Source organism: Corythoichthys intestinalis, chromosome 14 (genome assembly GCF_030265065.1).
Source record: "Corythoichthys intestinalis isolate RoL2023-P3 chromosome 14, ASM3026506v1, whole genome shotgun sequence".
In the NCBI taxonomy this organism is placed as follows: Eukaryota; Metazoa; Chordata; class Actinopteri; order Syngnathiformes; family Syngnathidae; genus Corythoichthys; species Corythoichthys intestinalis.
In genome coordinates this window covers 40706796-40719448 of record NC_080408.1, presented here as the reverse complement: position 1 = coordinate 40719448, position 12653 = coordinate 40706796, and the positions used below count along the sequence as shown (strand labels likewise).

The 12653-nt window shown below is 38.9% G+C and overlaps 1 protein-coding gene across 2 annotated transcripts in view; it reads left to right on the top strand.

Moving 5' to 3' along the window:
- pth1r (parathyroid hormone 1 receptor) overlaps nt 1-12653 on the top strand; it is a 131609-nt gene that overhangs the window by 88064 nt on the left and 30892 nt on the right. For both annotated transcript variants that reach the window (XM_057857479.1, XM_057857480.1), the window contains exons 5-6: nt 5637-5731; nt 8841-9027. In XM_057857479.1, the coding sequence (XP_057713462.1) occupies nt 5637-5731; nt 8841-9027 (282 nt within the window). The remainder of the gene's footprint in view (nt 1-5636; nt 5732-8840; nt 9028-12653) is intronic.

Here is a 12653-nt window from a genome sequence, read left to right as displayed (position 1 = left end):
AGTTAATGTGACTTTGCCATTTTATTCTATGATTTAAATGTGTAGTGTTTGTGCTATCCAATAGACCAAAAGGCTATAGACCCCAATCACCAACGTCACACAATCACGTGATCGCTGTGTTGTGCCGCCATACTGTCCGTCATTGTGTGTCCGTATTCTCAATGGTCTCAATTTATCGTGCAATTTATAGTGCAATTCATGGAAGCCCCGGTGCTTTCAGACGCTGTAAACTCATTGGATGTGTTGCATAAAAGGCGTTATGTGGAAAAGCTTCGGTCAATCCATTCGCCAGATCCATATTTGATGCCTAAATCGATATTTTTCGACCCGCTGTCTTCGCCGTCTCTGCCTGACATCTGCTACCCTGTATCTACAACTATCTTGTCCACAGAAACTCAGCCTATTCTCACAAAACTTTGAAAAACTTTAAGAGCAGCACTCTAAGCAACATTACCCCGTGTGACCCTTTAGTTCCAATTTTCTAAAATGGCGACAATCAATAAAAAAAAAAGTTGGCTGCGATGGCCGACGCTTCAAGGATAGGTGGATATTGGACTATTTCTTCAATAAAATACGCAACAGCTGTGTCTGCCTCATTTGCAAAGAGACAGTCGCTGTTTTCAAAGAGTTCGATGTGACGCGATATTACCAAACAAGACACGCTGACATGTACGACAACATTACAGGGAAGATACGCAGCGAGAAATTATAGCAACTTGAAGCTAGTTTAATTTCATAGCAGCAGTATTTCGCAAGAGCCCGAGTGTCAAAAGAGAACGCCACAAAGGCGAGATTGTTGAATATTATGAATTAAAAAAAAGAATAATAAAGCAAATGTGACACACAGAAAGGCTTGCTAAAATTTGTTTAAATATATTGTTCTACGTAAATCAGCCAAGGTAGCCCCCCACATTTTTACCACACCAAATCTGGCCCCCTTTGCAAAAAGTTTGGAAACACCTGTTTAACTGATGATCTGTTGACAAGGCCAGCTTCTTTCACTTGGTACCAGCTAAATATTATTCAAAAAATAATGATGGCGGAAGAAATAAACACCTAGAATTTGAAACTGTATGTTGTCGGCGATTAGCCTCGCAATGATCTTAATTGTGGTTGTCAGCCCAAAACCCTCTAAATATATATTAAATGCATCTTACCAGGTATAAAATGACTACTACATATTCTGTGGTGATCGTTTGGTGCCCAGTTTTCTCGACGAATCGCAGCAGTCCATCTCACTCTCATCTTCGGGTCTCTCGGAATACGGTAGATTTTCAAGTCCAACCGCCACACACGCCTTCACTATTTTGATTATTAATGTATACCAGCAGAAAAACACGCCGCAATAGGAGGCATGTACGTAGCGGTAATGTGTAAACACGACGAGCTGACGGACAATATGGCGGCTCCAGTCAGGGGGGCGGAGTTGTGACGTCATGTGATTGTGGTCTATTCTATCCTTAGTCACTGGACAGATACTAAAAGGTTTTTCTAAAAACAGAATATAAACAAAGTGTAAAGTAGAAATTAAAATGTGAATAAATGTGTATAAATATGCAGAATAATGATAGAAAGGAAGATTATGTGAATAGGAAGAACATTTTACCACATTTATTGACTTGACTATATAAAAAAAAATGAACCATGAATACAAAAGGAACAAAACATAAAGAACTTAAGATCCTGCCTTAAAAGATTAGACATGACGACTGGATGTTTCATGGAATTGCTGTTTGTGCTACAGTCCACAGCAGGTGTCCGTCAATGTGCAGTTGCAATATAATATAAGAGTTTCTTTCATATGACAGATAAAGCGTCATGCAGACAGCAGAGCGCATCAATGAGATTAGGCATAGATGATGGGTTTTACAGCCCCGGCTCACTGTAGGCATGCCATTTCACTCTAGGTGTTCCTTGGGCATATCTGATAGGCTACAATTTGGACTTTTAGGTCGTCCTTATCAAAAAGCCTTTTCAAGGATAGACATTTCTTCTTCTTTCATTTCAACATACAGTCACCTCACCAACGGAGGAGAGTGTGCAATTGGGCAAATTCATCTTGCCAAGCATTGGTTCGATACGAGTAGGGCAGTTTGAGAATGCGAGTTAGTTTGTCAGCATAGTTTGAAAAGATAGATAGGGCGACGGGCTTTTTTTTCTCTCTCTCCTGCTGCCTTGAAATCAACTAAAAACTCACAGATTAAGGGCAAAAATAGCAGTAGTTTTATCACAAGCAGAAAACTTTCACTGTTCTCATGATTAATGATGTTCTGATCTGATAGAGGGTGAACTCATTCAAGGTTGGGAAACAAATCTCTGAATATGGTCATCTATATGGCCTCATACTTTCTAGCTACATGGTTACATATTTATACAAATTATTCTTATATTAATTACACTACCGTTCAAAAATTTGGGGTCACCGAGACAATTTTGTGTTTTCCTTCAAAAGTCACACTTTAATTTTTCAAATGACTTGCAAAATGATAGAAAATATACTCAAGACATTGACCATGTTCGAAATAAGGATTGTTATTTTCAAATAATATTCTCCTTCAAACTTTGCTTTTATCAAAGAATGCTCCCTTTGCAACAATTTCAGCTTTGCAGACCTATGGCATCCTAGCTGTTAATTTGTTGAGATAATCTGGAGAAACTTTACTCCACATATTCAGAAGCACCTCCCACAAGTTGGATTGGCTTGATAGGCACTTCTTGCATACCATACGGTCAAGCTGCTCCCACAACAGCTCAATGAGTTTAAGAGCTGTTGACTGTGTTGGCCACTACATTACAGATAAAATACCAGCTGCCTGCTTCTTTTCTAAATAGTTCTTGCATAATTTGGAGGTGTGCTTTGGGTCATTGTCATGTTGTAGGATGAAATTGACTCCAATCGAGCGTTGTCCACAGGGTGCATGGCGTTGCAAAATGGAGTGATAGCCTTCCTTATTTAAAATCCTTGACCTTGTACACATCTCCCACTTTACCAGCACCAAAGCAACCCCAGACCATCACATTACCTTCACCATGGTTGACAGATGACATCAAGCATTCTTCCAGCATCTTTTCAGTTGTTCTGCATCTCACAAATGTTCTTCTCTTTGATCTAAAGACCAAACACCTCAAACTATGATTCGTCTGTCCATAACACTTTTTTCCAATCTTCCTCTGTCCAATGTCTGTGTTCTTTTGCCAATATTAATTGTTTCCTTTTATTAGCCTGTCTCAGATATGGCTTTTTTGCCCTGAAAGCCAGGATCCCGAAGTTGTCTCTTCACTGTCGACATTGACACTGGCGTTTTACGGGTACTGTTTAATGAAGCTGCTGGATGAGAACCTGCGAGGCATCTATTTCTCAAACTAGAGACTCTTATCTACTTGTCTTCTTACTTGGTTGTGCAGTGGGGCCTCCCGCTTCTCTTTCTACTCTGGTTAGGTCTTGTCTGTGCTGCTCTCTGAAGGGAGTGGCACACAGCGTTATAGGAAATCTTCAATTTCTTGGCAATTTCTCTTATGGAATAGCCTTCATTTCTAAGTACAGATTGTCAGGTTTCATGTAAAAGTTGTCTTTTTCTGGCCATTTTAAGCGTTTAATCAAACCGACAAAGGTGATGCTCCAGATACCGAACTAGCTCAAAGGAAGATCAGTTTTATAGCTTCTCTAACCACCAAAACTGTTTTGAGCTGTGCCAACATAATTGTACAAGGTTTTCTAATCATCTATTATACTTCTAAGGCAACTAGCAAGCACAATGTACCATTAGAACACTTGAGTGATGTTTGCTGTAAATGGGCCTCTTTACAAAACTACGTACATAGATATTGCATTAAAACCGGACGTTTCCAGCTAGAATTGTCATTTACCGCATTAATAATATATAGAGTGTTTTTCTAATTAATTTAATTTTATTTCCATTGAAAAAAAACTGTGCTTTTCTTTCAAAAAGGAGGAAATTTCTAAATGACCCCAATTGAACAGTAGTTTATATTTACAGTCATGTGAAAAAATTAGGACACCCCGTTAAATATTCAGTTATTTCTTAAAATGTTCACATATCAATGCCTGATCTTGTTTTTCTTTATCAGTGGAAAAGAAAGTGATTTAGTAATTGTCGGTGAATAACATAAATTAACATTGTTTTACTCATTAAACCAAATAAAAAAAAATCTTTCAGCTGTTAGATGTTTGAGGGGTTTCTTGCATGTACAGCCCGTTTCAAGTCACCCCACAGCATCTCAATAGGATTAAGATCTGGGCTTTCACTCGGCCATTCCATGAATTTCTTCCTTTTCAGCCAGTCCTTGGTGGATTTACTGGCATGTTTTGGATAATTGTCATTTTGCTGGGTCTACTTTCACTTCGGCTTTAATTTTTTTCACAGATGATCTCACATGTTCCTTAAGCACCCTCTTATACACAATAGAATACATGGTGGATTCTATGTTGGTGAGCTGACCAGGTCCTGCTGTAGCAAAGCATCCCCAAAACATGACACTTCCACTTCCATGCTTCACAGTTGGCATGAGATTATTTTCCTGGAATACTGTATTTGGTTTACGCCAAGAATGTCCTCTTTTCTGGTGTCCAAATAATTCAATTTTAGATTCATCTGTCCAAAGAACATTATTCCACAAGTCCTGGTCTTTGTCTAGATTCACTCTGGCAAACTTCAGTCTGGCCTTCATGTTCTTCATGGAGAGCAAGGGTTTCCTCCTTGCAAACCTCCAATGAATGTAAAATTTGTGTTGTCTCTTTCTGGTTGTAGAGGCATACAGTTTCACATCAACAGTAGCAAGAGCCTGCTGGAGGTCCCGTGATGACATTTTAGGGTTTTTGGTGACTTCTCTTAGCATTTTGCGGTCTGCTCTCGGGGTTAACATGCTTGGACGGCCAGACCTGGGCATGTTGGCAGTTGTTTTTAATGTCCTCCACCTGTAGACTATTTTACGGACAGTGGAATGGCGGATTTTATATTCTTATTAGATGTTTTGAAATCCCTTACCAGACTCATAAGCGTCCACAATCTTCTTTATGAAGGCTTCAGAAAGATCTTTTGATCTTGCCGCTGTTTTCTCTCACTTCAACTGTCAGTCTTGAAAGTATTCTGCGTTGAGTAGTGGGGCAAACTTTCTTCAGACCAAGGTCAAAGACTAGTTGATGGCTACAAAAAGCGTCTCACTGAAGCTATTTCAGCCAAAGGGGGTAACACTAGCAATTAGGTGGAAGGGTGTCCTAACTTTTTCCTCAGTTAGACCATGCATTTTTGTTGATATATTTGGTTTAATGAGTAAAACAATGTTAATTTTTGTTGTTTACCTACAATTAAATCCCTTTGTTTTTCAGTGATAAAGAAAAACAAAATCAGACATTGATATGTGAACATTTCATAATGAAGAACTGAATATTTAGTGGGGTGTCCTAATTTTTTCCACATAACTGTTTAGGTTAAATAGCTATATGCTGTCATGGGAGTCCCTCAAATGCGGATTATTAAAATCAATCCCAATTCTCATTTGACTACCCCGACAGCATTGAACCCCAAACGCCATCATCATATCAGGAGAGTTTTAAATTGACTTTACTGCGGCCGCAATAAGTGTTTCCGTTGTCCTAACCAATGTTCTTCCAACAGGATGTATTTCATCGTTTGTACCTCATCTACACTGTGGGCTACTCCGTCTCGCTTGGTTCTCTCATAGTGGCTGTGGTCATCTTGGGATATTTTCGGTGGGTCATCTTTTCCTTCAGCTTGATCTCTTGGAGAAATTTTTTTAATGGAAGATTTTTTATGTAATTTGAGGAGAAACAAAAGTCGTAATGTAACAATTAGACCAGGTGTGATTAACTAGTATTATTAAATGTATTAATATTTACATGGGGACTTTATCATTAAATTGTGTGTTTTACATTACAAGCATATGTGAAAAAAAATTTGGTCACTATATAATGCAGTGCTTCTCCTCTCTGCCGCCACTGTAAATAGTATCATTTGTCTATAAAATTATGAGTACACCGCTTCATAACATTTTCCTTTTTAATTTTAAAGTAAAAAAAAAATAATAATAACAATTTTAATCAACTTACAATAAAGTATAACTTTATTAACATTGTTTTGTTTGTAATATAATAGACTTAAAGTGCATCAATATGCCTGAATTACACTTAGGGTAAGGTAAGCTAAAGGTTTTTTGACCATTTGATACTGGGGGGAAAAAAATAGTAAAATAAATAAATAAATAAATAAATAAATAAATAAATATTTAAGTCATGAGGACAATATCCAAAATACAAAAATTAATAGGACAAAAACGTTGTCATTGAACAGAGGGACAGATTCATTTTTGCTGCTCCTTTGCTATGGTGTGGGGTTATTTTGCACCAAGCAACTTGGTAGGCCGCCTTATATGATGCTAACCTGTGCTCAATGGTTTACTGATGTAACACTGACAAAGCAGGACGATTGTTAGCAAAATTCGCCACGTTTTCGCTGAAAGAAAATCAAGCGGTTTATCAATGTGATTGGGGTCTAATGTATTTAAGTGACGTCTTAATTGATTTGGTTTCCTGCTGTCCGCTGCAAACATTTTAGACACAGTAAACAGACTGGTCTTTCCTCATTTCCCACTGTATTAAAAGTCAAAGCCAAACGCTAAATACTGTATGCTTCGTCATATTTCCTCGTCTTAGCTCTTCATATCTCCAGTGATCTTTGCTGTGTGTGCTTGTTTGGTTAAAAAATACAGTGCACACTCTGAAAATGAGAGCGCCACTGCCACCCACTGAGTGGATGTGCAATTACACTTTATTTTAGTACGCCAAAAAAATGTTCCCCGAGGTCACATGCGCCACCCCCGGCATCGCTCTGCACCCCCCTGGGGGGGTTAAGGTTTAGGGTTGGGGGGGGGGGGGGCACATCCCACTAGTTGCGAAGTACTGAATTAGTGTAATTGAATATATACATGTGTAAAAATAAATGAATAAATAAAAAAATAAAGAAATAAAATAGAAAAGACTCTTAAGGTGACTTAAGGTAAAGACAGAAATTCATTTAACTTGCATGCATTTGTTTGTAGGCTAATGTTTTTCAGGATACTACAGTTCTTAAAGCATTTGACACATTTTTTTTGTAGCCGACCATTAAATAATTCTCTTGAATCAGGCTTTGCATGGGGAATGTATGCTCTTAGAAATATGTCACCATCATCGTTAATGCACCATAGTTCACATTATTCCCCATCTCTGCTGTCAGTTATTTCCTGCCTTGAAGTCTCCAAGCTCTCAATCATAGGAATCTTAACTGCAGCTGATTTTACCTTTGTCTATTCAATTCTTTAATGCCTTATGCTACATTCTAGAAACATACTTCAGTAGATACCTGAGAATAAACGAGCTTTGGTAGTTCCCACCAATGTTTACATTCATACAATGTGTTATGGGAAAGCATGCATAATACAGTATACTGCACTGTATTAAATGCTGCCTTTGACTTTTAGAAGACTTTGAGGTTCCTTGCGCCTCAGGCATCTTTAGTTACCTGACATTTAGGCACTTGGCAGATATAACCGTCACTGTTCAAGAGGTCCTTCTTTCTCCACGGAGAGACACAATGTGGGCAACATTAAGAATATGATCAAAGCTGCAAGTGGCGATCAACAGAACGTTGCGCCCCATTTTTCATGTGGTCGAGCACTTCTTAAGTGTAGCTCTGAATAACTAAACAGCACATGACAACGCTTTAGGCTTTTGAACAGTCTGGAGTGGAGCAGTGGTAAACGATAAAGTAATTCTCAATAAATTATTTTCACGCAGAATTCAAAATGATAAAGATGAATGAATATTTAGAATGTGGTTTAGGTTCCCCTATAAGGGGCTACAAGAGAAAAATATTCCACCCGGCTTTCTAACAAAATAAATGCGCCGAAGTTGGTAACATTCAGCATACTGATATTTTCATGGCCAGTTAATGCAGTGGCGATTTGTCCGTCCTTTTTTGGATGGAGGGAGGCATCAGGAAGTGTCAGGAATTGAAACTCTGTTTACAAATGTTTCCCCTACCAGCATTCAGAAGGCTTCAGGACCGCTCCTTACTGGCACCAGGCAAAATGTACAGAGCCAAATGAGTTTAATAAGCTGTCCCATGGGTCCATCTGACATTCTGTCTACACCATTCAAAAAGCACTCCAGTCACGTCTAACCTCAAACATGTCAGCTCGGAGACACCGGCGCTCCCAACTGTTTTCCCAAGCACGAACAGCAGATACTTCGCATTAATATGTGGGTTTCTCAACCGGGAAATGTGGGATTGATTGGTCGCTGTCCAATGCTTCCAATCAATAGGCTGTCTTGTCAAATCCTTAGCTCATTAAACAGACAAGGAATGTTAGAATGCATTGGGATTAGCATTATTGACATCGAGATTTACTCTATCATGTTTAGATGTAGCCAACGTTTGGGTAAGAGTCAATATTCTGTTTTTTTTAGACGTTCGGAATCAATCATTTACGTTCGTGCGCGCCCAGGGTTGTAAATCATAGGCATCATTAATACGCACAGAGAATGTGATAAAGCAACTTGTGTTATTTCCGAGCGAACTTTTAATGGATTTTATTGTTTATCTTTTTTCCGCCAACAAAAGACTTAATGTTTGAGGTTTTTGCTACACTAGTGAAGGTCAATATGATAGTACCAATGGAAAATATATACCCTTTTTATTCACATACTACTTATTTACATGAATGAATCAAGCCTGCTTTTATGCCTTACTTTCATGGTTGTGCTCAAGATAGCTGTCCTTTGTTATAATGTAAGATAAAAAGGTTTTTGTGTTTGCTGTTAGACGTCTGCATTGCACCAGAAACTACATCCACATGCACCTGTTCGTATCCTACATGTTGAGAGCTGTGAGCATCTTTGTCAAGGACGTTGTGCTGTATTCGGGATCCGCTTTGGAAGATGTGGAGCGAGTCACAGTGGAGGAACTCAAGTCCATCACTGAGGCTCCCCCGGCCAACAAAGCACATTTTGTAAGTGTAAGACCCAAGGTTAAGAACTGTCCTCCATTCTGTCAGACTAAACTCAATTATTGAAAAAATCAATCATTCAATAACTACAAATGACTTGAGTTATTAGACCTTATTATCAAAACACTTTAACCATTGTGCCCTTTGACCTCTTTACTAACCAAAAACGCAGCAACAACTTGGGCAACAGTTTCTCTCATGAATGAAAGTGTTGACAGGGCTTCTTTAAAAAACAATTAGTGATTCGTCCAGTAGAGTCTAACTCTTTGTTCTCAGATCAAAACTAAGTAACATTAGCAGGTTCATCACATTTGCCAAAATTCTGCCTGTACCTGAGATAGACGCCATGCCATCGACACCTACACTTTTCTAGCTGAACAAGGAATAGGAAGTTACTGAAGTTGCTTCTGTTCAACAATGCTATTTTTCACCAACAAGATGATTTTAGCAAATTCCAATTCAAACCGTGGCGTCATCAACACGATGAGTGTTCAACTGTTTTATCGATTTGACCACTTGACGTTCTAAACCAGGGTTCAGCGAATCCGTACATGATGCCACCTATCCTGATGTGTTTCCCCTAACAAACCTAAATCAAATGATCACATCAACAGCAAGCTCTCCAGAAGCATGATATTGATCCTGATTATTTGATTCAGGTGTGTTAGAGGAGGGAGACATGGAAAACACAGGAAAAGTGGCCCTGAGGTCTGGATTTGGTGAACCCGGATCTAAACTTTAATTTTAGCCACCACCAGAGGGGAATATTGCCCAATATGGTGGCTCCCTGAGATTACATAGAGATCGATGAATTATTTTGTTTAATTCTGATACAAGGAAGGCAATTTTAACCAAATAATACCAGTATGATTATATACTAAGTGTATACTCCAACGAGCAGTTGGACAGGTGTACCTAATAAAGTGGCCGGTAAGTGTACGTTTATATATACTGTATATGTATACAGTGTTGTCAAAAACGGCGTTAGAGTATTACGGCGTTATTTTTTTCAGTAGTGAGTAATGTAATTAATCACTTTTCTCATCTTTGCAACGCCGTTACCATTACTGAGAATGTAAAGGCATGCGTTACTATGCATTACTACGCTGGTCGAATGACGCGAGAAAAGTGAGAGACTGGGACTCACGGAGAAAGCAGAGTGTGAATGGGGAGAAAGAAAGGGAGTTGTGACGCCGTTGCAAACGCGATGCTAGGTGGCTCCAATAATACCTGATTGTAGCCGATAGCCTACAAACTATGCCAACATGATGCTACGATAGATATCACAAGTAGAGAGAACTAGATGTGAAATGATAGACTCGCCGGCGTTAGTAAACAGCAGCCATCTTAAAGCAGTAGACTTCTCAGGAAGACTGTGTTGTAGAAAACCTTTTGAGCGAACCTAAGTAACTTTTTTCTAAAATACTCCTAAATCGGCAAAATCTAGACTTGAATCTATCTTTAAATGATCAAACAGTTTTAAAACTTTAACATGTCGAAAGTAGACAGAAGGGAACTAGTGCAGTAACGCGAGTCATTTTAACAACTTTAACGGTTGATTCATTACATTAAATGACTTCCAAACATAGCAAAGGTTACTTTCTAGCAATATCCGGGCAGTACATATACAGTATATATTTACTGCCCAAAACAGTGTGCTTCCTTGTGCACTGCCCGACAGCTATAGCTAACATTGCATATAGCTAACATTGCATGTGATCCAATTAAACAAAAGGCTAGGTCCTTTCTTGTATTTATATGTTGTGATTCGTTTAAGTATGTGAAGCTGGAACAAACAGTACACGCCAGTATTCAAATACCATGTAGACACCACATTTCACTAAGCTATAAGTAAAGGTTAGCTTCCATACAGCAGGACCTATGAACAAATTTCGTTCTTATAGCTTTTCCCCATCAACACACATATTATATACTGCATATTAACAGGTTGGTATAAATGTAAAATGCTTACAGACATGTAGCTTCCGAGGCAGAAACGTAACAGAAAGCACACAACAGTGCCTTTGCGGCCGACAGGCTACGTAATGTAAAAGTGAATGAGCATGTGTTCCAAACTACGTCACACAGTGGATGCAGTGAATTATGACCACAATGTGGCAGTAACGTACTATAAAATATTAAGTGGCTCTAAACCATGGTGACTCTAGTCAGCACAATAGGTTTTTTTGTATTATATACGGGAGAGCATAAATTAAAAACCCGATTCCGATCCTCTGAATAATGCCTTGATGGGCCCGATTTCTGATCACATGATCGGATTGGGACATCCCTCTAAATAATAGTACTCTAATAGTCCACAATGTTGCATAGATTAATCTGTGTTTGTGTTCCGGAGAATCAATCAATCAATCAATCAATTAAATGAGATCAGAAGGTCGGCCGTTATTCATCAGCACTTTACTTGTGTTTAGTGAAAGGTGTGAAGCATTGAGCTTCGAAAGGAGGAAGTGGTCAGTTTCTTTTTTACAACGCCTCAGCCTGACTTTTCCAAGGTCGGAGCAAATAAACGGTGCTTTTTTGTCGGTGTGCCAAGCATTTACATGAGGCTGGCACTGCTTGGCTTTCCACACTACCCCGCACCCATCCCCTCCTCTCCGCCCCCTGTCCAAAACTACACTTTAAACTGTGTGTTTTTCATGCATCCGTGAATATGCAAGCTACTAATCTACTTAATGCCTTCAGTAGATTATATCCATCGCAAAAAAAGGTATTCAACATAAAACTGGTTTAGTCTTTCTCTCAGCTATTGATACGACAATTAAAGCTATTGCTATATTTGCTTACGTAAGTGAATGTGAAACTAAATGAAATGTCCTTATGTAATCAACCTCTGCTGCTACAGTAATAATAAGGCCATCTTCATTCGTCATTTCATTCCATGACTGCATATTGGACTCTTTGTTTTTCAACTGATTCTTGTTTTCATTATAAATAATATTTCATTAGTATATCATGGGGCAGTACATTGGTTGAGTGATCAGCATGTCCACATCACAGTTTTGAGATCCGGGGCTCAATCCCGGGCTCTGCCCTTTCTGTGTGGACTTCGGTTGTCCTCCCTTATCCCAAAAACATTAATATTAGTCTGATTGAACACACCAAATTGTCCATAGGTATGAGTGTGTGCGTGAATGGTTGTGTGTCGTGACCTGCAATTGGACGGTAACGAAATCAGGGTGCACCCCACCTAATAGAGAGAAACAGAGACTGAATCGAGGTTATTATAACTTCCACTCTAAGAATAAATCATCTAAGCATAAACATGACCATGTCCAAGGAAAACAATACCTTCTAGAACAAGACAACAATAGTTGCATTTTTTATTCTCAGGGTTGAGTTCACATTGTGATAATAGGTGCATACTTGCTCATAAATGTATACAGTGAACCCCCCCCCCCCCCCCCCCCCCCCCACACACACACACACACACACATATTTGTGGTCCTGCATTGAAAAGTTCACGTAGTCAAACGTCACTCTTGGACTATGCCTGATAAGACTAAAGGTGCATTTCTTGGGATAAATAATAACAACATAAATTGCTCGCACGAGTGTAGTTTGACAGCAAATATCGAACCATGTTTCATAGTTTTTTTTTTGTTTTTGTT